Source organism: Bipolaris maydis (assembly GCF_028858645.1).
Source record: "Bipolaris maydis strain C4 unplaced genomic scaffold PSV08scaffold_9, whole genome shotgun sequence".
In the NCBI taxonomy this organism is placed as follows: domain Eukaryota; kingdom Fungi; phylum Ascomycota; class Dothideomycetes; order Pleosporales; family Pleosporaceae; genus Bipolaris; species Bipolaris maydis.
The window spans coordinates 445,556-468,318 of NW_027093865.1; the positions used below are offsets into that span (position 1 = coordinate 445,556).

At 51.9% G+C, this 22,763-nt stretch overlaps 8 protein-coding genes across 8 annotated transcripts; 6 read left to right on the forward strand and 2 right to left on the reverse strand.

Moving 5' to 3' along the window:
• Positions 1-212: 212 nt before the first annotated feature.
• PSV08DRAFT_363154 (uncharacterized protein) lies at positions 213-2,410 on the forward strand (the record flags this gene model as incomplete). The annotated part of the gene is made up of 5 exons (XM_014228191.1): positions 213-448; positions 503-656; positions 707-993; positions 1,045-1,390; positions 1,448-2,410. The coding sequence occupies 5 exons, from the start codon at positions 213-215 to the stop codon at positions 2,180-2,182; spliced, it is 1,758 nt and encodes a 585-aa protein (XP_014083666.1). The 3' UTR covers positions 2,183-2,410.
• A 138-nt stretch (positions 2,411-2,548) lies between these two features.
• PSV08DRAFT_392209 (uncharacterized protein) lies at positions 2,549-3,990 on the reverse strand (the record flags this gene model as incomplete). The annotated part of the gene is made up of 2 exons (XM_014228192.2): positions 2,549-3,904; positions 3,973-3,990. The coding sequence occupies 2 exons, from the start codon at positions 3,988-3,990 to the stop codon at positions 2,636-2,638; spliced, it is 1,287 nt and encodes a 428-aa protein (XP_014083667.1). The 3' UTR covers positions 2,549-2,635.
• Positions 3,991-6,727: 2,737 nt separating this feature from the next.
• Positions 6,728-9,679, forward strand: PSV08DRAFT_363155 (uncharacterized protein; the record flags this gene model as incomplete). Its single annotated transcript, XM_014228193.1, has 1 exon — positions 6,728-9,679. The coding sequence occupies one exon, from the start codon at positions 6,728-6,730 to the stop codon at positions 9,287-9,289; it is 2,562 nt and encodes an 853-aa protein (XP_014083668.1). The 3' UTR covers positions 9,290-9,679.
• A 426-nt stretch (positions 9,680-10,105) lies between these two features.
• Positions 10,106-11,113, forward strand: PSV08DRAFT_363156 (uncharacterized protein; the record flags this gene model as incomplete). Its single annotated transcript, XM_014228194.1, has 2 exons — positions 10,106-10,450; positions 10,519-11,113. 2 exons carry the CDS (start codon positions 10,106-10,108, stop codon positions 10,927-10,929), a joined length of 756 nt encoding a protein of 251 aa, XP_014083669.1. The 3' UTR covers positions 10,930-11,113.
• A 620-nt stretch (positions 11,114-11,733) lies between these two features.
• Positions 11,734-13,980, forward strand: PSV08DRAFT_204557 (acyl-CoA N-acyltransferase). Its single transcript, XM_014228195.2, has 3 exons — positions 11,734-12,476; positions 12,525-13,305; positions 13,358-13,980. Exons 1-3 carry the CDS (start codon positions 11,785-11,787, stop codon positions 13,553-13,555), a joined length of 1,671 nt encoding a protein of 556 aa, XP_014083670.1. The 5' UTR covers positions 11,734-11,784; the 3' UTR covers positions 13,556-13,980.
• Positions 13,981-15,332: 1,352 nt separating this feature from the next.
• PSV08DRAFT_307557 (uncharacterized protein) lies at positions 15,333-17,027 on the reverse strand. Its single transcript, XM_014228197.2, has 3 exons — positions 16,142-17,027; positions 15,859-16,087; positions 15,333-15,792 (listed from the first exon to the last, which is right to left on the reverse strand). Exons 1-3 carry the CDS (start codon positions 16,992-16,994, stop codon positions 15,498-15,500), a joined length of 1,377 nt encoding a protein of 458 aa, XP_014083672.1. The 5' UTR covers positions 16,995-17,027; the 3' UTR covers positions 15,333-15,497.
• A 115-nt stretch (positions 17,028-17,142) lies between these two features.
• PSV08DRAFT_307566 (uncharacterized protein) lies at positions 17,143-19,014 on the forward strand. Its single transcript, XM_014228198.1, has one exon. It carries the CDS (start codon positions 17,161-17,163, stop codon positions 18,901-18,903), a length of 1,743 nt encoding a protein of 580 aa, XP_014083673.1. The 5' UTR covers positions 17,143-17,160; the 3' UTR covers positions 18,904-19,014.
• An 872-nt stretch (positions 19,015-19,886) lies between these two features.
• PSV08DRAFT_410460 (uncharacterized protein) lies at positions 19,887-21,094 on the forward strand (the record flags this gene model as incomplete). Its single annotated transcript, XM_014228199.2, has 3 exons — positions 19,887-20,007; positions 20,066-20,425; positions 20,505-21,094. 3 exons carry the CDS (start codon positions 19,887-19,889, stop codon positions 21,092-21,094), a joined length of 1,071 nt encoding a protein of 356 aa, XP_014083674.2.
• Positions 21,095-22,763: the final 1,669 nt, after the last annotated feature.

Consider the following 22,763-nt stretch of genomic DNA (forward strand, 5'->3'; position numbering starts at 1 on the left):
ACGGTGTACATATAGACACTAACTGTAGTAGCATCATGCGCAAGGGCAGTGCATGTGACGTGTGCGGATGCGGATGGGATGCGGATGCGGAGACGTCGGGGGAGCTGCAGGGAGCTCTGAGCTTCAGCCAATCGGCGTCGAAGTCGCTCCCGCTTGGCAGGCCGGAACATTTTTGACCTGGGGCCAGATGCGATGCAGTGCAATTGGCAGCCATGTCAACCTGGAGACAACTGTCCAGACCACGGTTCCTCGTGTGTCGACAATGCACACGGCAGCAGTCTACTTTGGCGCGCGGTGAGCGGCCAGCAAAGAAGTGGGCAGACGAGGAATCAGATCCAGCAGCCAAACAGGCACAATGGGAAGAGCAAGCGGGCAGGGTGCGAGGGGGGATACAACAGAGCATGTTGAGCGTGCTTGAAGAGCGAGGATTCGTCAAGGACGTTGCTGGGTGAGCATGGCAAGGAGAAGACAGCCATGGCTGGACTATACTGAGAATTTACAGCGGACACAAGGAGCTTAATTGGCTACTCACAGAGAAGCGCATTGGTGTGTACGTTGGCGTAGACCCGACGGCACCCTCCCTGCATGTCGGCCATCTTCTCCCTCTGATGGCGCTGTACTGGATGTACCTGCATGGTTACTACACCGTGAGCTTGGTGAGCTCCCCGCGATCCGTCCCGCACAATGGCTGTTAATCATGGGTTAGCTAGGTGGAGGCACTGTACAGATTGGAGATCCTTCTGGCAGAACAACAGCACGCTCGCGCCAGGCGGAGAATGTGCAATCCATGAACGTAGAGAGCATCCAGCGACAGCTTGAGAAGTTGTGGACCAATGTCAAGTGCTTGGGTATCAAGCATCAGTTCCCACAGATGACGAGCCGGAAGCAAGATATTCTCAACAACCGCAAATGGCTCGAGAAGCTCAGCGCAGTGGAACTGATGAGGGACCTGGGCTCGGGCATGCGCCTGGGCGCTATGCTCAGTCGCGATTCGTAAGTCATAGTCGATTGTCGTACAGGCTCGCTTTCTCACACATACACCAGAGTCAAGCTGCGAATGGAAAGCGGCGAAGGCATGGCTATATCAGAGTTCAGTTACCCCCTCTTCCAAGCTTACGACTGGTGGAGCATGTATAAGAACCAGGGTGTTCAGCTTCAAATCGGTGGCTCGGATCAGTATGGCAACATTATTGCGGGCATGAACGCTGTTAGTCATATGCGTAAGATATATGGCATGGATGACGGAGCGGCTGAAGAGGACCCACGCGTAGCAACGTATGGACTTACCACGCCGCTACTTACGACCGCTTCTGGTGAAAAGTTCGGCAAGAGTGCTGGCAACGCTGTCTGGCTTGATGGCCAAATGCTGAATTCGTTTGACCTCTACCAGGTACTTAGATTCACTACTTCGACACTAGATGGACTCTTCAACTAATTCGCATCACAGTACTTTATGCGCACCGCCGATGCCGACGTAGAGCGCTACCTCAAACTCTTCACCTTCCTTCCCCTCGACTCCATCAAGCTGCTCATGTCCCAGCAATCCCAAGACCCCTCCAAGCGCCTGGCCCAGCACATCCTCGCCCGCGAAATCGTTGAGCTAGCTCACGGCGCCGCCGCAGCAAAGAAAGCCGAGGCAGCCCACAAGGACGCCTTCGGCCAAGGCACAAACACCTTTTCCCTCCTCTCTCTCCGAACCGCCATCTCCAGCAGCAAGGGTACCGATGCCTCGTCATCATCTTCTTCCTCTTCATCGCCGGATGCCGAGCCACCCCTCAGCGCAAAAGAACAAGAACTGCTAGACTACAAGCAAGCCTACGCGACCACCAGCTCACCACCCGCCCAGCCGACCGGAGCAACCCCTCGGCCCCCCAAGCCTTCGGACAATAAAATCGTCACCCTACCCCTGTCCATGCTCGCCCCAGGATCCTTCCCTCACATCCTCCACGCCGCCGGCCTCGCCACCTCGCGCTCAGAAGCCAGTCGGCTCATTGCTAAAAAGGGCGCCTACGTCGTCGTGCCCAACTCAGGCCCCATTGATAACCCCACTGCACTCAAATGGGCGACTATCGAACCCGGCAAAGACGTCGACCCGAACCACTACTTGGTCGACTGGGAGGCCCTCGTTTTGCGCGCCGGCAAGGCTAAGATTCAGATTTGTAGAGTTGTCCGTGACTCATGATTGACTGATGGATTGATTTGAGAGAGGGAAACGAAAAAGGGTACGAACGAGTAAAGTTTAACTATATAGTTAACTACTAACTACGCTATTTTCCTTTTCCCCAAAACGAAAGTAATACAAAATGTGAAAAAAGGAACAGGAAACAATGCACTATTTGTCCCCCTCCCCTCCACCCTTTTTTTCTTCTCTGTGCCCTTTCCGATCTAATTGGATTGAGTTTGATTTGCCACTCTCCCACCATTGCCCCCCCCCCCCCCCCCCCAGCAAAGTAATGCCAAGGTACCTTGTTTAATTGAATACGTAGGGAACCCACCGCGTGTTGATAACAAGGATGATATGATTACACAAGTTACCAGTTAAGCATTACCTCTCTTCGATGCTTTTTGTGCTTACCCCAGCACCTTGTGTATTCCCCCCGCTCGCTTCTTTTGAGATGGCAGATGCGTTTGTCAGTCAGACGGAGCTTTGCGGGTCCACATGTCGAGTCCGTATTCCGCGGCTCGTATGGGAAGTATGATTTGGGTGCTGGAATCGTGTTCCGATGCCGATCTTACAGGGGGAGACCTGTGCACAAGTGCTGCTATTGTCACGTTGTGCGTGGTGAGGAAGAGTATTAGTAGAAGCGGCGTTTTCCTTGGACACGTGGGGAGATTTGATGGGAGATGCAGCAGTGCGTAGGTTTCGGGAAGAGTGATAACGTGATGGACCGCGCTCGATGCAGACGTTTGGGCTGAGAGGGCTGAGCTGGAGGTCGGGATCAGGGAACAAGGCTTGGTGGTTAGCAGCACGAGGACACGAGCGAAGTAGTGTTGCGGGGTGCATGGTCGGCTCTGTGCGAGTATGGAAGACATGGCGTATGGTGACGGTGTCTGCTAAAGGTGCTTCTAGCGTCTCTCGACCGCTTCTCGAAGCCGTTTCACTGAAATTCGAGGACGAGCGCTGACAGAATTGCGGCCTGGGATGCGTGCTTCGTTGAGGAAGCTTGGCATAAGGTTCATGGCCGTTTGGCGTTGAGACACCAGTGAGCCACTTGGAGATGCGGTCATCAAGTACAGATGCGCGGATAGACTTTGGGCTGGGTTTAGTACGCGAGCCTGGAATCAGGTAGCCGGAATCGTCGGACCAGGACTCTGAACTCTGTTGCGACGTTTTTGCGAAACCTGGCTGAGGGCCTGGTAATAACGTCGTTGGTATGCACAGAGACTCTAGTCGGCGGACGGGGGAGGTGGCTTGTTGCGAATGGCTGTGCACGTGGCCAGGTCGAGCTAGCGGCGACGATGCTTTTGCTGAAATGTTTGGCAACTGTGGATATGGCACATGTGCCGGCTGCAGTGTTTGCTGTTCACGGCTAGCATCTTCAAAAAGCTGCCTCATGCGGGCGGCGTGGCCAGCACGCGCGGGAGAGTGAAGCAGTGGTGAGCGGCGGTGGGAGCGACGAATGCGGACATTAGCTGGCCCCAAGGGCGAGACAGGCCTAGGGCGTGACTGTGCTGGCTTGAGAGGTGGTGTATTGGGAAGGGCATTTGGGTAATTTGCGGAGTCGTGGTGCGAGCACGGATGTGCATATGCGCGATTCGGTGAAGCAGCAGCTGCATCGAGAGAGGATTCGGCGCTATCGTTTCGCAAGGGTCGAGTTCTGAAGCGGTGGGTGGGTGTTACAGGTGTGGTGATGTTATCGGAGTCGGTGCCGGTGAGACCGACTGTGTCTACTGCTGCAATGGCCTGTGGTAAAGTTAAAGAGGCTGGCAGATCATGCGAGGCCGGTGGGGGTTAGAGCTTCTATGACGAACTCGCGACGATGAGGCCATGGTGGACGACGGGCTGGTAGTCAGCAGCAACAGCACTCGTGGGATTTGTTTTTTCTGTCAACGGCAAACGTCTCGTGGGGGCCCGGTTACATGAGGGATGACTCGGGCTCGACATGAGCCGTGGGACGCGGCATGATGGCTGATCAAGGGCGCTGCATGGTGCCACCGCCCGTCGTGCCTGCTTACGGGACACAGTGGCCAGGCCTGTGGTTGTTGTTGCTGTTGCTATTGCTGCTGTTGCAAGTGCTGCTGTTGCAAGTGCTGCTGTTGCAAGTGCTGCTGCTTACCAGTGCTGTGGCACAGGCGCATGCATGGCCTTCTTCGCAATGCGGCACTCGCGAGCGGCAGGCCACAAGCATTCGATCGCCGTGACGCTGCTGGGGCTTGGGTGGTGATAGTGATAGTGATGGATGACGTCGTACTCGGGCACACGGCGCAAGTAGCCACGGCAAAGACGGGCGTGGCTGTTTGTTTTTGGCGACGCCGGAATCAATAGCGTCATCCTTTCTTTTGTCTTGTCTCTTTATTTTGGGTTGCTGCGTAGTGGCAGTAGATGGGGTCAATTTCTTTGCCGCGTCACGTGCACCGGCCTGCATGTCACTAAGGCGAGCCAGAACGGGCGGGGACTAAGCACGGTGCATTCGATACTTTACGTGCCATGTGCCATGTAGTATGCCATGGACCTCGCATTGATTGCAGCCCGCAGACAACATGACAGCATGCTCAGTCTTGCTCTTGGCTGCTCCCCCCAGTGCAATGGCTCGTTGAACCGTCGGGCCTATCAAGCAACGTGTGCGCTGAGCACGCCACCGCTACCAGCGACCTAGTATCAACGCAGCGTTCACACGATCAGAGGGCTTGCAGCAAGGCTGGGTGACACCTGCAGCGGGCGCATCGGCTGGCACCAAAGCAGCGGCTGCCGAGGGGATAGAGCCCAAAAGGGCCGTCTTGGCCAGAGATGGTTGTCGAGACGGATTCTTGGGCTTGGTTGGCTGGATGGTTAGACAATGCTAGGTACTAGCGGACGCGCCATTGTCTATACTATACGCGCATACTCTGCAGGTACAGGGACCCCGACCACCATCACCACCACCACCACCACCACCACCATAGTAAGGACCAACAAGACACAACAGCCACCACGACGCCCGCCAGGCTCCACGGGCCCAAAATACGGCCACGGCCGCGTGCTAGCCTCGTGGACCAGGGCTACTACACAATTAGAGGCTTAGCGCCATCTCGCGGCTTACGCCCGCGGCTGTCGGAGCCTACTATGATTCTTTTATTAAGTATCATCTCTGGCCCATCGTCATCTTCAGAGGCCCATCCTCGGGGACCCTCGCCACCTCATTCCCTAGACGCGAGGGTGTGCGCTCGTGCCTGTCGCACCATGCTGCACCCCGTCGCCAGTGACGACTCCGAGACCCCTGAGCCGACCGCGGATGCAGTGGCGTCTTCGCTTCCTGTCCTGCACCACGCTTCTTCTAGTCAGTGCGCCCAAACTCTGAACCATGCCAACCTTGCCTGTCCCACCCTCAGCCCTGGCTGCTTTCCCACCCCCTCCGCTGCCAAAGTCTCTGTAGTCGCGAGCCCACCGTCGCCGCCTCGACTGCCTTGCCTTGCCTTGCCTCGCCTCGTCCCTTCTTACCCACCCTCACCTTTTCCATTCACCCCGGGCCTCCCTCTCAGCCTATTTCCGCAAGCTCGACGCTCATTCAACTACCTGGACCCCAGCCATTTCCCTCTGCACACCATTGACTTGGCCTTTTTCTTTTCTTTTTTTCCTCTCTTTCTTTCCGTGCCGTTGCGAAGCTTAGCCTCCGCATTTACCACCTGTACATACATCCTATATGCATGCTTCTTATATTAGCCTAACGGCCTGCCCACCACCATCACCACTTTTGCGCGCCCACCCCATGACCAGTCACCAAGAACACCATCTTCGCATCCCCATTGCCTAGACTGCGGACTGCCCTCGTCCGACCCCCTCTCACGGTACGTACATGGATTTTTCCCTCTTGAAACCCGGTTGGGATCAGCGCCACGCGCCTGCAACGGACAACGTCACATCGTCTTGTGCCTGCCTGCCTGGGCTTCCGCCGTGTCCGTATTAGGCTTGCGAGGCCTAGAATGCATGGACTCGCTGTTCATAGCAGCCCTGTTGTTCTCTGCATTATCGTCGACTTTCTTGTTTGCGTCGCCCTGCTTGGGTATCATTTCTCATGCGAGCAGCCTCTTCTGACTTGCATTCCTCTAGGCCTGTCGATGTCTGATACAGGGCACTCTTCTATCGTGCCAATCCTAAAGTCTTTGTCTCACCAAGCCTTCTGGTAACCGGCTATCTGCTGGGCAAGGATTCGCGACCTTGCGCTGTCTCGAATCGTTCGTTCTCGTTCCCAGCTGTCACCTTCATCCACCATCGTACCGGGCCATTTCGCCATCTTGCCTGGTCCATCATTCAAACAGCAAAAGTATTCCGACTGACCACTGTGCATCTTACACGTCCGCATTGGCCATTGGCCGTCCTGTCGCACTTGCATATGTCTCAGTGGTCGCGCAGCCATACCTGTAATCAACTCCTTTCACAACTCGACGGCCCGTCTGGACTACCGCCATCGCCTTTACTTACCTTCACTCCTCTCCATCTCATCCTGGGAGCTTCGCGTTGCGCATCGTCGATCCACAGCAGGCCAGTGTCGATTGACACACCTACCGTCAGCATTTCCACGTTCAATTCATGAGTTACGACCCGAGGTTGGGCGCCGGAGCATACCGTGCGACGGACCCAGAAAGAGATGGAGATTCGAAGCCGGGCTCAGTACGCGCAGCTCGGGAACGGATGCAGGCTGAGCAAAAGAGGACACAGCTCCCAGACACTTCAAAGATCATCGGTCTCCCCCGCCGACCCAACCAACTCGTCTCACAATATTCTCAGGCCAATGCTGGGCCATCGCCAATAAGGCTTGTGCCAGACACCAGAAATGAGATAGAGTCGAGCTCTCCGTCACCACAATGGCCCCTCCCTAGCAGCAGAACCGAGACGTTAGGTCCCCCTCCTGACATTCCGCCACGTTCGCCCAAGAGGATCCGGGCACCACGACAAGACCCTCGCCCCCTGTCCGAAGACTTTCCAATTCAGCAATTATCACCAGACGCGGCCTCTCCGCTTTCCTTTGGCTTCTCACCACGCAACGACAACCTCTCGCCGGGCTCTTTTCAATCTTCCTCCCGTCCAATCACCACGTCATCTATCGCGTCCGATTCCTCGATTGGATCCATACCCGATTTCCCCGTCCCCCAACCGCCCATGCCAAACATACAACAAGCTCGACGATTTCCAAGTATAGGTCCGCCACCCTCTGCGCGAAGAGGACCTTCATCGTACTACACACAAATGTCCTACGTGTCACCCATCGTCGAGGAGTCAGAATCCCATTCTACAGCAATTCATTCGCAACGAGGTTCTTTTGCATCGAGCAATGTGTTTCCCAGCAACGCAGATGCCTTCTACCCAGACGACGATCCCTTTTCCGATGAAGAAGGAACTATCGATAGCAACATGGACACCCTTTCCGCAAGCGAGCATGACGACCAAAGGGGCCTTGTCCAACCGTCACCAGGTCTGGTGCGACAAGCCAGTCTAGGTAGGCGAACCAAGCCATCGCTCATGACTATCAGATCTGTGGAACCGTCTGGTGAAAAGAAGAATGGCCTGAACAAACCAAGGACAGATGCTTCTGGAATCGCTGCAATCGGGCTGGGTGCAGCAGCGTTATCATCAAGAGATGGTTCTCCCGGAAGGGCTAGGTCGCCTTTGAGCAGGTCGACTTCGTCGGAATCTACAAGCACGCTACAAACATTCAGAATGAAGTCCGCAGTCGGAGCAACCTCGTCGCCGCTTCAACAAGAACTACGCCCAATCGCAATGGGGGACCGCGCTGCCGCACGACGGCCTCCGAGGCTCGACATGGATGCCGTTCGTGACGCTGAGGCGCGTGGTAGTCTCACAAGTTTGCCGGATCTGATTCGGAGAGCGACACGACTCGCATCTAATCTCGACCGTGGACGTACAGCTAGTCGACTGGGCATGGAATTTTGGGAAAGTGGCGCCCCTGAAAAGAACAATGGTCGCCAGTCTGGTCTGTCTGAAATGCTTGCAGCATTTCCTCCGCCTGGCCAGGAAACTCCAGTTCGTTCCGGCTGGGTTACTCCAAACGCCAGCAATGGCGGCAACTCTGACTGGCCTTCGGTCAGAAACTCAGACCGCGCCTTCGCAAACAACGATGCTAAAAACGAGAAACCGGAGAAACGCCGGAGGTGTTGTGGCATGCCACTCTGGACATTTATCACACTTCTGATTGTTTTGCTTTTTGTCATCGCTGCAGCAGTCGTTATCCCGGTTGTCTTGGTCGTCATCCCCAACCAGAACAGGGCGGCTAGCAACAGCGCTGCTCAAGATAACAGAGGAAGCAACAATGGTAACGGTGGTGCGAGCACCACAAACGGTGCGGCCATTCCAGCTCCGACGGCCGGTGCAGGAGATGGTAAATGTTCTGGTGTCATCACCTGTCAAAACCAAGGCGTTGCAATACTCAATGCGGACATGTCATGCAGCTGTATCTGCATCAACGGCTTTACAGGACGCACGTGCACCAACAACGATGCCACCGGATGCACAACCACCAGTATTGCGGGTACGGCAAACAACGCTACCGTGGGCTCCGGTATTCCGCGTCTGATGGAAGAAGCCCCAACTAACTTCAATGTGCCCCTAAATGCAACCTTAATCCTGTCACTGTTCTCGACTCTTTCTCTGAGCTGCGCAGCTGAGAACGCCTTGATAACATTCAACGGCCTGGCTTCTCGATCTGTATCCCAGCACCTACACTCCATGGACTTGCGGACGACCTTCCATCCTTCACGGACACTGTCAGCTCTTCATCACCCCCGTCCTGTGCAAATCCCAGGCCAGCAAATCAAGCGTCAGACGGTCGGCCAGGGCAGCCAGAACTCGGGTGGCACAAATGCTGTGATCACGCAGCCCATCTCTAGCAATGTCGACGCGCTTGACCTTGGCCGCATCGCTGTTCTATTTGCGCTTCAGCAAAGTCGAAGTCTAAACATTGCTGCCAACGCACAGGAATCCATACAGACCCTACTCACCAACAATCGTAACGGCAATTCTAACACTGGAACCGTCGATGTCGGCCCTTTCGAACTGGACATGGTGAATTTCACCATCAAATTTGGAAATGGAACTACAATACAGGCGAAACCTCCCTCCCCATCCACATCTTGAGCATCGTGACTCAATGTCTGCTCATTCTCAACATTTTGCGTTATCTACTCAGCGATACCCTTTTTTTCTTTTTTTGTGTTTCCAATCAACCCTCCCGACCGACCCCCTCTTTTTTCTTTCTTGTCAAATCCCATGTAACAACATCTGAGTCAGTGCACCTACGGCTGTACACAACTGGCCTTCTTCTTCATCTACTGTTCTTTAAAAACGTTTCCCCCATATACCCGTCCTGTGGACGTTTGTCATGACCCTTGGACTGGATCTAATGTTTTTGTACCACTGGATATACCCAAAGATGAAGTTGCAAAAAGCAGTCTTGATCTAGTAGCATAGGAAGGATTTTTAAGTAGCATACTGCATTGAATACAAACTCCAATTGGAAAAGTTGTACAAACAACAAATTTGTCTCTGCACAGTGCTTGTTCTTGATGTGTGAAGCTATGACATGGGAAGATAGCAAAGAAATGGTAATCGGCCAATGTCAAAAAATAGCCATTTTGTTTCATCATCAACACATGAATATTTGCGAACCTTCCTCCATGAATTGCCATGCAGACCAGGCAGCAATACAATTCTTGAAGATGCTATCCTGTCGTCACCATTTTTCACTCTACTACATATATAGCAGGTGCACGTGTTTTCATTCGTTGCTTCTCCCCTTTTACTTTCACTATCTTCCTTGCTATTGGGCTATTCGGTGTCGACCTGAAGAAGGGCAAGCCCAGTGGATGGTCTTGTGAAACTTGGAAAGCATTTGTCCAAGTAGCTTCGTTCTCCTGGAAGCAGACTGCTGATATACTGTTGAGACTCGAGGTAATGGAAGCGCATCTCACCCAAGTACAAAACCAGTCCAAGCCTGTCCCACATCAAGACTCTCCCAACAGTCTCGAGCTTGGCAAAAAGTGCATCAGCTATCGAAGTACCATCATGGAACTTGTCCATGACAACAACTACTTCCGCCTCTTGCTCTGTAGTATGCTGAACGCCCACCACAATATCACCAACGGCAAGCAGCTCAATGCACTCGATGCCGACCATCCATACCGGACCACGCTCATCAAATTCACTCCAGTCCCCAATAAGAAGACTGGTCTCTACATAGGCTACAAGGGGGACGCACTTCGGAGAGAGGATACACTGAACAAAGCGTACCGTGTCAACGTAGAATCACTCGCAAAATGCATTGAACGCGAGCCTTACCACATGGCCATCATCATCCAGCACCGAAGCCATACTATCCCAACAAAGTCCCCGTCAGCTTCGACCCCTTCCTCAAAGACCACTATGTCTTCTCTGGGGCAATCCCTGGCCTGAGCATGCCGCGCTACAAAAACTCCAAGAATCCCTTTAACATCTGCGCCAAGCAACCTAGCCCTATCAAAAACCCCGAGAGCCTCTTCGGACCGCAAATCGAAGACTTTGCCGCTCAGGCCCGATTGAAGTCTTGGAGACTTAGCGGAAATGCTCATGCTGCCACACCGGAACCCAAGGCCTCGCCGGAAGATCCCACAGCCATAGCTTCCCAGCGCACGCAGCTTTACAAATACGTCACTGAGATCAACTTGGGACCCATATCATTTAATTCATACATTCATTTCGCTCCGTACAAAATGTTGAGGCGCGAGGACGCGTCGGCATAGAGAAGCGTCTCGTATCCCCCAGTGCACACATAAGAAAAGCTTTTTTGCCTACATAGCGTCCCTTCTTTATCCTATGCAATAGGGATAGTCCCTTGCGGTACCTGAGTGGCTGGAACCTGGGTGAGAGCCTGAGGAAAGCTCCGTTTTGTAAAGATGGAGGATGGGGCAGGAGTGGAGCATAGGGAGCTTTGGGGTTGGGGCTGATGATGAGTGGACTTGAGAGCGGATCGTGTGCGTGGCGGAGCTTGGGGTTTTCTTTCCCCTGCTATCTTCTTCCTTATGGGCGTGTTTGTATCAGCTGTTTTCTTGTTTTGGGCGTGTGCTCCATGATTGCGACTTGCTCTTCTTGATTTTTGGCCTGTTCTTCCTAGCTTTGGTTTGCTCTTTCAAGTGAAGGGATAGATGGGTAACAGGGGTCATATTGACACAAATTTATTAGAGGTAGAAAAGGAATTCTAGATCAAAGCTTCTTTGCGTGTATCTATCCCAAGTTTCAGGCGATGGACGAAAGACGAACTCCATGGTTCTTGTCAGGCTGTTCAGTACGGAACAGAGGCAGCACCAAAGTTTTCAAAATGGCCACGTGTGTATTGACATAGATGTGGTGTGCAGACGAGATGGCCTGCATATTGGTACGCTCGAGTAATTCGACTTGGTAGGCGTTCAAAGCAGGTGCCAACAATGGCGTTGGCGATCAGGGCAGGGCTGTCCTAGGTAGTACCCCGCCGTGCCCCCACCTACGCAATGCCGCCAATTGCCTGTTCCTGAGCTACCAATTGACACGACAACAGCCACACCCCCTCCACGCCACTCCTGCTACCGCTGCATCCTCACAATCTCTCCAATTCTCCAAATATGCCTCAGGAAGCCTCCAAGGTATCTGACCCCGAAGCTGACGCCAAAGTAGCCGCTGAAGCAGTCGCCGAATCGAGCAAACAAGCAGAGGACGAGTCTGCAAACGAAAGTGGCGATGAGGAGACCGGAACAGCGGAAGGGGCCGAGGGTGCAGCTGGAAAGAAGAAAAAGAGCAAGAAGAATAAGATAAGGGATGCGCTTAGCGGCAAGGGAAAGGCGAGCGAGGTCACGGATTTGAACGCGGCCGCTGGAGGAATTCTGTCCAAGCAAGCTATGAACGTGCTGCTCGCAAGCAACCCTGCGCTTGCGAATGAACTCCAGGGCAAGGTGAACAAAGAGGAGGACCTACAAAAGTTGCTTCAAACGCTCAACCTCAACGAAATGCTCACGGGGCTGGCACCGCAAGGCAGCCGAAAAGATATGGCCAGTCATGCGTTCTGGAAGACACAGCCCGTTCCTAGCTTTGACGAGATGGCAAACAAGGAAAAGATCAAGGACGGACCAATCAAGGAGATTGACATTGAAAAGGTCGACAAGAACCCAAGCCCAATGTACCCTGGCTTTGAATGGGTAACTATGGACTTGGAACAAGAAAAGCAGCTGGAAGAAGTCTACGAGCTGCTCACCAACCACTATGTCGAGGACAAGGATGCAACTTTCCGCTTCAAATACTCGCCGTCATTCTTGAACTGGTAGGAGTGTTGCACCAGTAGACAGCAAACTCAGGCTAACAGCCATAGGGCTCTAAAGGCACCCGGTTGGAAGAAGGAATGGCACGTTGGTGTTCGCGCAACCGCCTCGGGCAAGCTGGTTGCATTCATCTCCGGCATCCCGATACAGATGCGGGTACGCGACAAGGTTCTCAAATGCTCCGAAGTCAACTTCCTCTGCGTCCACAAGAAGCTCCGTTCGAAGCGGTTAGCACCTGTGCTCATCAAGGAAATCACCCGCCGCTGCTACGTTGAAGGTACATTCCAGGCTGTATACACTGTTGGATCCTTATTGCCTACTCCCGTTTCAACCGCCAGATATTTCCACCGCGCCATCAACTGGGAAAAGCTGTATGATGTTGGCTTCTCTCCCCTGCCCCACGGCAGCACCAAACAACGCCAGATCATCCGGTACAAGTTGCCAGACACCACATCTACTCCTGGACTTCGCGAAATGGAGGCCAAGGATGTTGATGCAACTCTCAGTCTCTTGCAGCGATATCTTGAGCGCATGGACATGGCGCAAGTATTCGACAAAACCGAGTTCGAGCACTGGATGGCGCCAAAAGAGAAGCCCAAGGAGCAGGTCGTGTGGAGTTACGTCGTTGAGGACCCCAACACTCACAAGATCACAGACTACTTCTCCTTCTACAATCTTGAGAGTACCGTCATTGGTAACAAGAAGCACAACACCATCAAGGCGGCCTACCTCTTCTACTATGGTACTGAGGTTGCATTTGAGAAAGACAATGAAAAGTTGAAGAAACGGTTGAACTCGCTAATGAAGGACGCGCTCATCCTGGCAAAGAAGGTAAGTATTCTGCCAATGCTACACAACTTGAATGGTCAGCTAACAAAGGTAGGCTGATTTCGACGTCTTCAATGCCCTCACATTACTCGATAACCCACTGTTCCTGGAAGAGCAACGCTTCGGTGCCGGAGACGGGTCATTACACTACTACTTCTACAACTATCGTGCTGCACCGATTCCTGGCGGCATCGACTCGAGGAATCAGGCGAGCAAGGACCATATGGGTGGTATTGGATTAGTCATGCTGTAACCGCTCAGTGAGTAAGCACGTCAGATAAAAGATCCCCAGTTTGCTCCAATAGGGAGTCGGTAGTATGCGGCACTCAAAGTTGACGTATACTATACATGTATGTTGTCTTTTTTTTTTCTAAAAATAAAATCTGACTGCACAGTCGCCATGTAGTTGATACCCGTTTTTTTTTTCTGATCCATCTGTGTTTTTTTCTTTTATCATTCTATGTCCTATTTTGCAAGCAGTATCAAAGAAACAACCTTTGTTCAGTCACTGCTAGACTGAAACACATTTGGCATACGTGTTGTCCAGGTTGCCATGATGTATGACCAACTCTACCATTGCATACCCTAAGCCACAGCAGTTGCCAAACTTGCTATTGGAGCATCCGTGTCCCATGGTAACCCTGAATCAGTAGCATCGTTACTTCTGCCGCTTGTGTGACACTGCCATGCAACTGCGCTTCTCCGCGGGCGTCTACACGGGGCGTGAATCATCTCGCGAATTGGAATGGGGCGATCCCGAAACACGGGCTGTTGTATCTTTGTTGTGCATGCAAAGAGTTAAAGTTGTTGTTGTTGTTGTTGTTTTTTCCCTTGCATCGCCGTAAACATTGTGATATAGTAATGTTTTATGTGGGAATCCCCGCTCACTGGACATGGACAACGCGCGGCCCCCATGTAAACCCGCAAATTCAAGAACCCTCAAACTCATAATCATTATCATGTACAAAAAAAAACATAATATCCTACACATAATCATACACTGCATTGGGCGTGCTTACGTCCGCTTCGCGTCCCCGGCTTCTTCTTGTTCCTCGTCGTCCTCCCTAACCCTGACCTCGGCCGCCTGGACAATCATCTGCGAAATGGAATTCGGCACATGGTCCTCAGTCTCATAAATGCGGTCATAGCCCAGCCGTGCCCTCAAGACCCTCCTCGCCTCTGTTAAATTCGATATGTCAGACACCCACATGACGCCGCCCAGGGCCATGATCCCCACACTAGCACAGTTCATGGTGGCGAGGTTGAAGGCCTGACACGCGTCGGCGAAGGGGCTGAAGTACTCGTGCGGGTTGGTGTTTGGAGCGAAGTAGGAGGGGGTGAGGCGGAGGTGGCGCCGGTGGATGGCGCGCCGGGTGAGGGTTGTGGAGAGGAGGAGGCAGGTGCTGCCGAGGAGGTAGATGGAGAGTTGGTGGAGGGACCGGGGGGAGGTTATGGGTGGTCGTTGGTACGTGGGTTCGGTGGGAGGTTGTGAGGGTGGAGGAGGGTTGGAGGGCGCGGAGGGAGGAGGAGAAGGAGGCGGTGGACTTGGTGCAGTGGGTGTGCGGATCATGCTCCGGATGATTGGGAGGTTTTTTAGGGTTTCCATTGTGTATGGCGGTGCGAAGTGGAAGATGTGGGTGGGTGGTGTTGGTTTAGTGGTGCATTTCCGAGATGCGTTGCGGACTCCCGAAGTGGGTTGTGGGGTTGGATGAGTGGGTTCGGGTTTGGTCGATTGTGGAACGATTGACGCTGTGGAAAGAAGGATGTCTGTATGATTCGATTTTACAAAGGAGTGCGGAGGTTCCAGAGCAATGGCGCGGGGAGTTTGCTGGAGAGCGTCACAAAAAAGTTGCGATGGGACCGCGGTTGGTGGACCCTTTGGTCTGTGCGCAGACATGCTTATGATCCCTGCAGCACGTTCATCAGTCCTTAATGTATTTGTACGTAGCTGGGCATATGAGAATCATGACCAGATCACCTGAAGAAACAGTTGGGTGGTTTCACAATGACATGATGCTTCAATTGTTTAAGTCTTTCACCGCAGCCTTTTTGTTCATTATCCTCCATCTATCTAAAATATTGGTATTGCGAGCAGACGATATGCAATAAGAAACAGATTTCCCTACTTTTCAAAGCATCAACGACTTACGCCTGTACATAATCACTCCCGAAGTTATTCAACACGATTCTGAAGTCTAATATCTCGACCTATGCACTGGCCGCTGGGGGCCCTGCATCATAGCCAAACGAGCCGGGTTCATACCAAAAGTCTCAGCTTCAGATGGCTTCTCAGGTGCCTCAGCCTCCTCTTCAGTACCAGCATCCGCGCCCTTCTTGCCAGACTTGCCCTCCTTCTTCTGTTTACGTTCACTTTGTTTCATTTCGAGCTCGGTCTTCCTGACGCGGTCGCGGGCGCGTTCGTCGTGGAGCTTCTCGTTCTTGGCTGCGATCTTCGATCTGCGGGCTTCGCTGTTGCCACCGCCTCCAGCACTGTTTCGGCTTATTAGCTTTTGCACTGACAGACTGGAAAGTACGTAGGGAGGAAGATTATCATACCTGAGTTCAACATTGATCTTTCTGCCCTCCTTCTTCTTGGGGTCAGGGAAGACGGAATGGTGGTACTTCTTCAAGCACGTCACCATACGGTCGAATCTATCAAACTCAACAAAGCATGTACCCATGAACTTATCGCTACCCTTGTATGTACGTAGACGAATCTCGATGGGCTTGATCTTTTCGAAGTGCTTCTCGATTTGCTCCTTGGTTGCAGAGTAAGGGAGGTTGCCTGGGGTTGTTGATTAGCGGTTGGTAAGCAGCGTATATCAACGACTGAACGTACCAACAAAGACAATGAAACGGCCTTGGTTGGCTTCAACTGCTGCCTCGGCTTCCTCTGCCTCCTCAGCATTTACTTCCTCGGTGATTTCTGCATCTTCGGCAGCAGCTTCGCCGTTGGTTTCAGCTGGAGCTTCACCGTTGGTTTCGGCGGCAGTCTCGCCATTAGTCTCTGTATCCTCAGACTTCTTTGCCTTCTTCTCCTTTTTATCTTTCTTCTCCTTCTTGTCCTTCTTGTCCTTCTTCTTTTCCTTCTTCTCGGACTTTGACTCAGTGTCTGCACCATTGGCCTCTACCGGGGCGGGCTCTGCTGTACCATTCTGCTCTTCGGTAGCGTCTTCCATGACCGTGTCTTCCGTCTTGGCCTCATCCTTGCTCTTTTTTGACTTTTTCGACTCCTTGTCTTTCTTTTCCTTCTTCTCCTTCTTCTTGTCTTTCTTGGCTGGCGCATCAGTCGCGTCGGGCATTGGCTCGTCGTCGTTGACGCTGATAAAGTTTTCGGACTTCTTCATCTCATCGATGAGGGCAGCCTCCTCTGCGGGGGCATCTTCGGAGGCGTCGACATCCTTGGACTTTTTGGACTTTTTGGATTTCTTCTCCTTCTTCTCCTTCTTTCCGTCTTCCACAGCCTCTTCGGTGGCGGACACTTCTACATTGTCCTTGTCCTTCTTCGATTTCTTATCCTTTTTGTCTTTCTTTTCTTTCTTTTCCTTCTTCACCTCTACAGCTTCAACGGCAGGCGCATCCGAGGAATCTTCGACCTTCTTGGACTTCTTAGACTTCTTGGGCGCATCCTCTGCTACCTCAGCATCGCGCTTGCGCTTCTTCTCGACGCTGTCAACCTTGGACTTAGACATGATGGCGGCGCAAAAATGTTGGAGAAATGCTGTAGCGTCGCGAAACGAAATTCCGAGACCTTGAACTTTTTCTGCCGAGCGGTGAGCCCGAGGGCCGTCTTGGCGCGTGGACAACGGGTGGCCGCAAAGAACATCTCAAGAAAAGGTCAAGCAATTGCAAACGACAATGCGGCCGCCGGCGCATCTGGCAAAGCTGCCACGGGGCGCTTTGAAGCCCCCGAGAAATCACACGTCCAATCCTCCTTGTCCGCGCCAATTCTCCTACAGACACCCCCGCCAGTTCCTCGTTGCCCACCAGGGCTCTGCGCGGCCACAACTCCCGTTCCTATACCCCTCCGGCCAGCACCTTTCCAACGGCCAGCTCCAGCGTCTATTCTCCATCAGCGCGAACCACAAGAAATTTATCAAAGAGACTGCAAAATTGAGTGTGCGATACAGCATACTCATCTTCCTACTTACGTCATGCTTTAGCATTGCAAGCTTGGGCATACTGAGCGAACAGCAAGAGCGGGCATTTCCGTCGCCACATGAATGGAGTCTGATTACAAGGTTCAGATTTAGAAGAGGAAAATGGTGGCAGGTTCCAGAAAACAACGAGGAAGAGGGTTTCCCGAATTGGGCAAGAGTCTACTCAGAGCTGGAATATGCGCTGAATCGGCTCGAGAATCCAGACAAGGACGGAGCTGGTCTTGTGGAGCAGGAAGATGGAGGAATACTTGTTCCAGGAGTAGGCAAGGCAGGATTTGATTTATCAGCCAAAAGCGAGGAATGGCGGCAAGGCTATTATGAGGTGCTCATGGGCATGGCCAGTGCCGCAGAGCGATTAGATGGATGGGTTACAGACAAGTGGAGAAGGAATGTCTGGGCACCAGAATTCGTTCCATCGGCCACAAATCCGCGACCGAAGGCTGTGCTTCCTGGAATGCCAGAAGTACCCGACGAAGAGCATCGTGTACCTGCTGCTGAAGCACCCGAGTCTTTTTACCTCAAGATCATCACATCCAAGGGATTCACTACATACCAAAGATTATCTGCTGCCTTGGGATATGCCGACTGGCTCAGCTTCCGAAAGCTGCCAGACTCTGCTGAAGAGATGTATAGATGGGCACTAGATATTGCTATCTCTGGCCTCCCGACCTCAGAGCCTTCTGCGGTCATTGATCGAGACACTGGTATCCTATCTTCCACCGCACTAAAGAACTCAATCACTCCAAACGTTGTCTACGCAGCTACGAATTTGGCTATATTCCTCGCTGAGCAAAGAAGAATCGCATCCGCATTACCAATCTTTGTATCTCTACTCCGGGCTCGCATCGGCGCAGACGAGGCCCGTATTCCCACCATTGCACCACAAAAGGATTCGAGTTTGGTGGGCACATTAGTCAGTCTTCTCCGTGAGCCAGATTACCCCCCGGTTCCGCCCTCCGGAGACGAACCTCTTCTGCGCAAAGAAAGTGACCGCTGTGAGGAAGCCGTGCTTAAGAACTACATTGGTGAAATACTCTTCGCTACTGCAGGGTCATCTTCTACCCAGCGCCAGCAGGGCCTTTCTTGGGTCCGCGACGGAGTCTCAACATCTAAGATCGCGCAATCTCTAGATGCCATACGTGTTAACGACGATCTCCGCAAGAAATGTGAACAGTGCGAGGAGGTTGGCTTGGAATCGTGGGGAAAGATCATGACTTATCTTGCTGCCGAAGCTAGAGAGAATCGCGACAAGGCAAAGAATGGAGGTTTGGCAAATTTGATCTGGAAGGTCAAAGGGACTAAAACACTAGATGAGGAAGTGGAGAAGCTGGAAGGCGAGGAAGAAGGCGTCACACTCAGGCTGAACAAACTGAGGAGTAAGATGCTGAAGGAAGAGTACGAAGAGATGGATCGCAAGTATGCACGGACTTTTGTATTCTAGTAGCCGACTGTACCATATATTCCCCAGCAGGAGATAGTTTCAAGGACTACGGGAAAGTTTGAAGCTTCACGTTGTCTTAACTATCAGACCTTTTTTGAACACTGCTTCCCTCCACGTGTAAATTGATTCGCTCTCGGTAAAGTCCTGCTGCAGTGTGATGTGTGAGCATGGGATAGTGCATGTGCGCAGAACGACTGTTCAGGGGCATCACAAGGCATAGTTCTCATATTCGCCAACCCATTTGGGAAGGTCACACTGTTCGGCTATCAACGCTCCTGTTTACTCCACACCTGGGATTCTCGTTTCGCTCGTGAGCGCCATAGAGTCAGCAGACACGGCTGCTGCAGACACCCCTTTTCTTTTTTTTCCCAAGGCACAATAGACGTCGGCGGTCGTTATGCGCAAAAAGGCAACTCACCGCGAGTTTCTTGGCCACATTTCAGCTCGGAAATCGCCAGCTCCTAACGTGGATATGCTTTTCGCGCTTCATTAATCCATCGGCTACGCCTTTGCCCTATCAAAGTGGCTGCATCCCTGGGCTGAGATTGCCACATACAGCCACCAGCCTTGCATTAGGGCCCGCGCACATGGCGGCCAACCATGCACGCCACATCCGCCTGCCACCACGAGTAGGACAGGACCCGATTATTTGCCGTTTTCTTTGCTCAGGTCTCCACGTGTGATTGCGTCTTTAGTTATTGGTAGGGCCAAAATGCTCATCTGGACGGAGTCAGCGAATGGGAGTGCAGCGAGGGTATATGCATACAGAGATGGGTGGAACTTGCATGTAAAGGTGTGTGTGTGGAAGCAATAGTAGGGGGATAATACGTCTATGCAATGCACTGCGAGAGCAGGCTAAAGGAGTTCACTCAGCTGAATGGGTCTTGTGTGCAAGAGGTGCAGATATCATATAAGATAGCCGCCATGACAACGCTCAATACAGGCCTGGTTTTCTTCTCTTGCGCTTTAGAAACATAGACATCATGGGTTTGACATCGCTCATTGCCGTTGTGACAGTCGCAGTGTCCTTGGTGAACGGAGCACCTCTCTCACAAGAAAAAAGACAAGCACCAAGTGGCGTACCCGACTATGTCTTGAAGTATGGTAAGTTATCTCTCTCTTTCTCTCTAAGAAAAGAAGAATGTCTTCTAATTTTATACAGCTCCAATCGTATACCTGCACTCGGAGGAGAAATATTACCCTACCGACCTCCAATCATTCCTCGACCACACTACTCCTCGCGTAGACTTCAATGAAGTCCCTGGCCCTTCGAAACCCCTGAGGACCTCAAATCTGGATCAAATGGCCAACAATGTTTGGCTTACTTCCAACGATGATGTTACCACAGATCCTACATGGATCAAAGGCACAAAACCTAATGCGAGTGGGAAAACTGAAGGCGCAACAACTGCGGCCATCATCGTCAACGATAAAGGAAATGGAAATGTAGACGCCTTCTACATGTACTTTTATGCCTACAATTACGGTGGAGAGGTACTAGGATGGAAGCAACTAAATTTTGGTAAGTTATATTCCCATCTCTCCAACCAAGTCCGCTGTAACCACCCATACGTATCACAGAACTGACACATATCACCCAGGCAACCACGTCGGCGACTGGGAACACACCATGGTCCGCTTCTCCAACGGCCAACCCACCGCAATCTGGTTCTCGCAGCACGCCAACGGCCAGGCCTTCCGCTACTCCGCCGTCGAACGCGACGCCGCCGGCATCCGCCCCATCGCCTACTCCTCCAAAGGCTCGCACGCAAACTACGCCATGGGCGGCACCCACGACCACACAATCCCGAACCTCAACCTCCCCGGCGGCGTCCTCGAAGACTACACCAACAGAGGCACCGTATGGGACCCACTGCTCAGCGCTTGGTACTACAAGTTTACTCCCAGCACCAACAAGTTCGAAGCATATGATGGCCAGGCGCCAACCGCGTGGCTTAATTTCAGGGGCAGGTGGGGTGACCAGGAGTATCCTGAGAGCGATAAGAGGCAGTTTAAGCTTTTTGGCCAAGCAAAGTTTTCGGGGGGTCCCACGGGGCCGGCGGATAAGCAGTTGAATCGGGAGAAGGTTTGTCCCGAGAATGGGAGGCTTTGTATACTGAGGAGTATACTTGTGCCGAGGAAAGCGGGTATGGATGGAGCGTTTGCGGAGAGGGATGAGGTTGTGGGGTGAAGGTTGAATTCTTGGGGATTTTTTTTTCATGATAGGTTTTAGTAATGTTTAGATTTTATATCCAGATAGGATGTGTGAAGGGGTGAAGTTGCATGTGACTGGACACGAATCGATTGAGAGAATGCCCAAAACTCATGTTTTACAATACGAGGGCAAGATTTGAAGGTAATTTCTTTTGTGGGCTCACACTATGAAACAATTCCAATCATTGCTAATCTATACATGCAGGGGAACGGAAGGTAAAGAGGTGTTATCTAAGTGGATTGTTTGTATTCGTCATCAATATTCCGGGTTCGTAAGCTTGTGTTGATATACTACATGCAACAAGTAGAGCACTGAAGTTCTGGCACAGGCATGTGTAGACGAAAGTATGGATGATACTAAATCTACACTCTCCGAACTCTTAAAGAGGTGAACTTCCCGGTAAGCAGGTAGCCTATGATGAAAACAAGAGTGCTATCCAAGTAAGCTGTATGGATCGGAGTGACGGGCTACCTTGGTCAGATCCCTTTGAGTTGCAGCTATATTTAAATAAACTTTATCTCATAACGTGCCATCCTTGTGGGGAATACCCGCCCCCTGTCTTACATGGTCATCAGCATCGTGATACTTTGAATCATGAACTCGATATCCTTGCATTCTACATGTAAAGGTAGCTGCAAACCTTGTCTTGATTCTTCAAATGCATTAGTATAAACATGCGCGTTAAATTTTGCGATCTAGAGCTGCCAACCGTTCTCTGACAGCATGCAAAGCCCGCCGATAAACCACTTTTGGTGTAACAGACTTTCGTCAAAATACCCGGGACCAAGTTACTGGGTCCATTAGAGCGATAGACTTCGGCCCGTGAGAGCAACGGACATAAGCCCAATTCATCTGGATCCATAAAGCGTTTTTTGAGTATTCGTCCAATTTCAGGTCATCCCATCCTTCTTACGCATACTTACATAAGTCCTACAAACAGTCCTTACGACTTGACACCTATTTCCTAACTCAGCCACAACAGTGGCACAGAACAGAAGGGCACCCCCCACCGACACCACTCAGAATCACCCAAATGGCGGGGCGAGGAGAAGAAGAACCAAACTATATAGTTTCGTAGAATAGGTGTAACTGGGCAGTGTGTAACCACTGTAAGCCCCAGGCTTCGCCCGTCCCCATGCCCCCTGGGAGGCTTTCGTTAGGACGTAAAACCAATACTACTACTACTACTACTACTACTACTACTACTACTACTACTACTACTACTACTACTACTACTACTACTACTACTACTACTACTACTACTACTACTACTACCACTAACCTATTTCCTAATATTATCCCTGTTGTATTGCTCTTTCAGGTCTTGCATCTGCCACCCTTAGGATACCCAATCCCATTTGCAAGCTGTTACCTTTGCTGTGTTAACACGTAGTAGTGCCTTGGGAGTCATCGTAGCACGTGGCTTGAAGGCGTGGCTATGGCACTATGACATGAAAAGAAATGTGCAATACACCGCTCTAGGTTGTGCAGTGGTATTTGTTTCAAGGATCAGGCATGGAAATAAACTTGTGACTAAGCTTTTTGAAAGGCGTAGTAGGTAGAGGCGAGAGAAGCATATGGTGTTAATCCGAGTTACTGGGCGGAGCTTCTTGGCTATAGTAGTGCCCTGATAGTAGCCACTCCA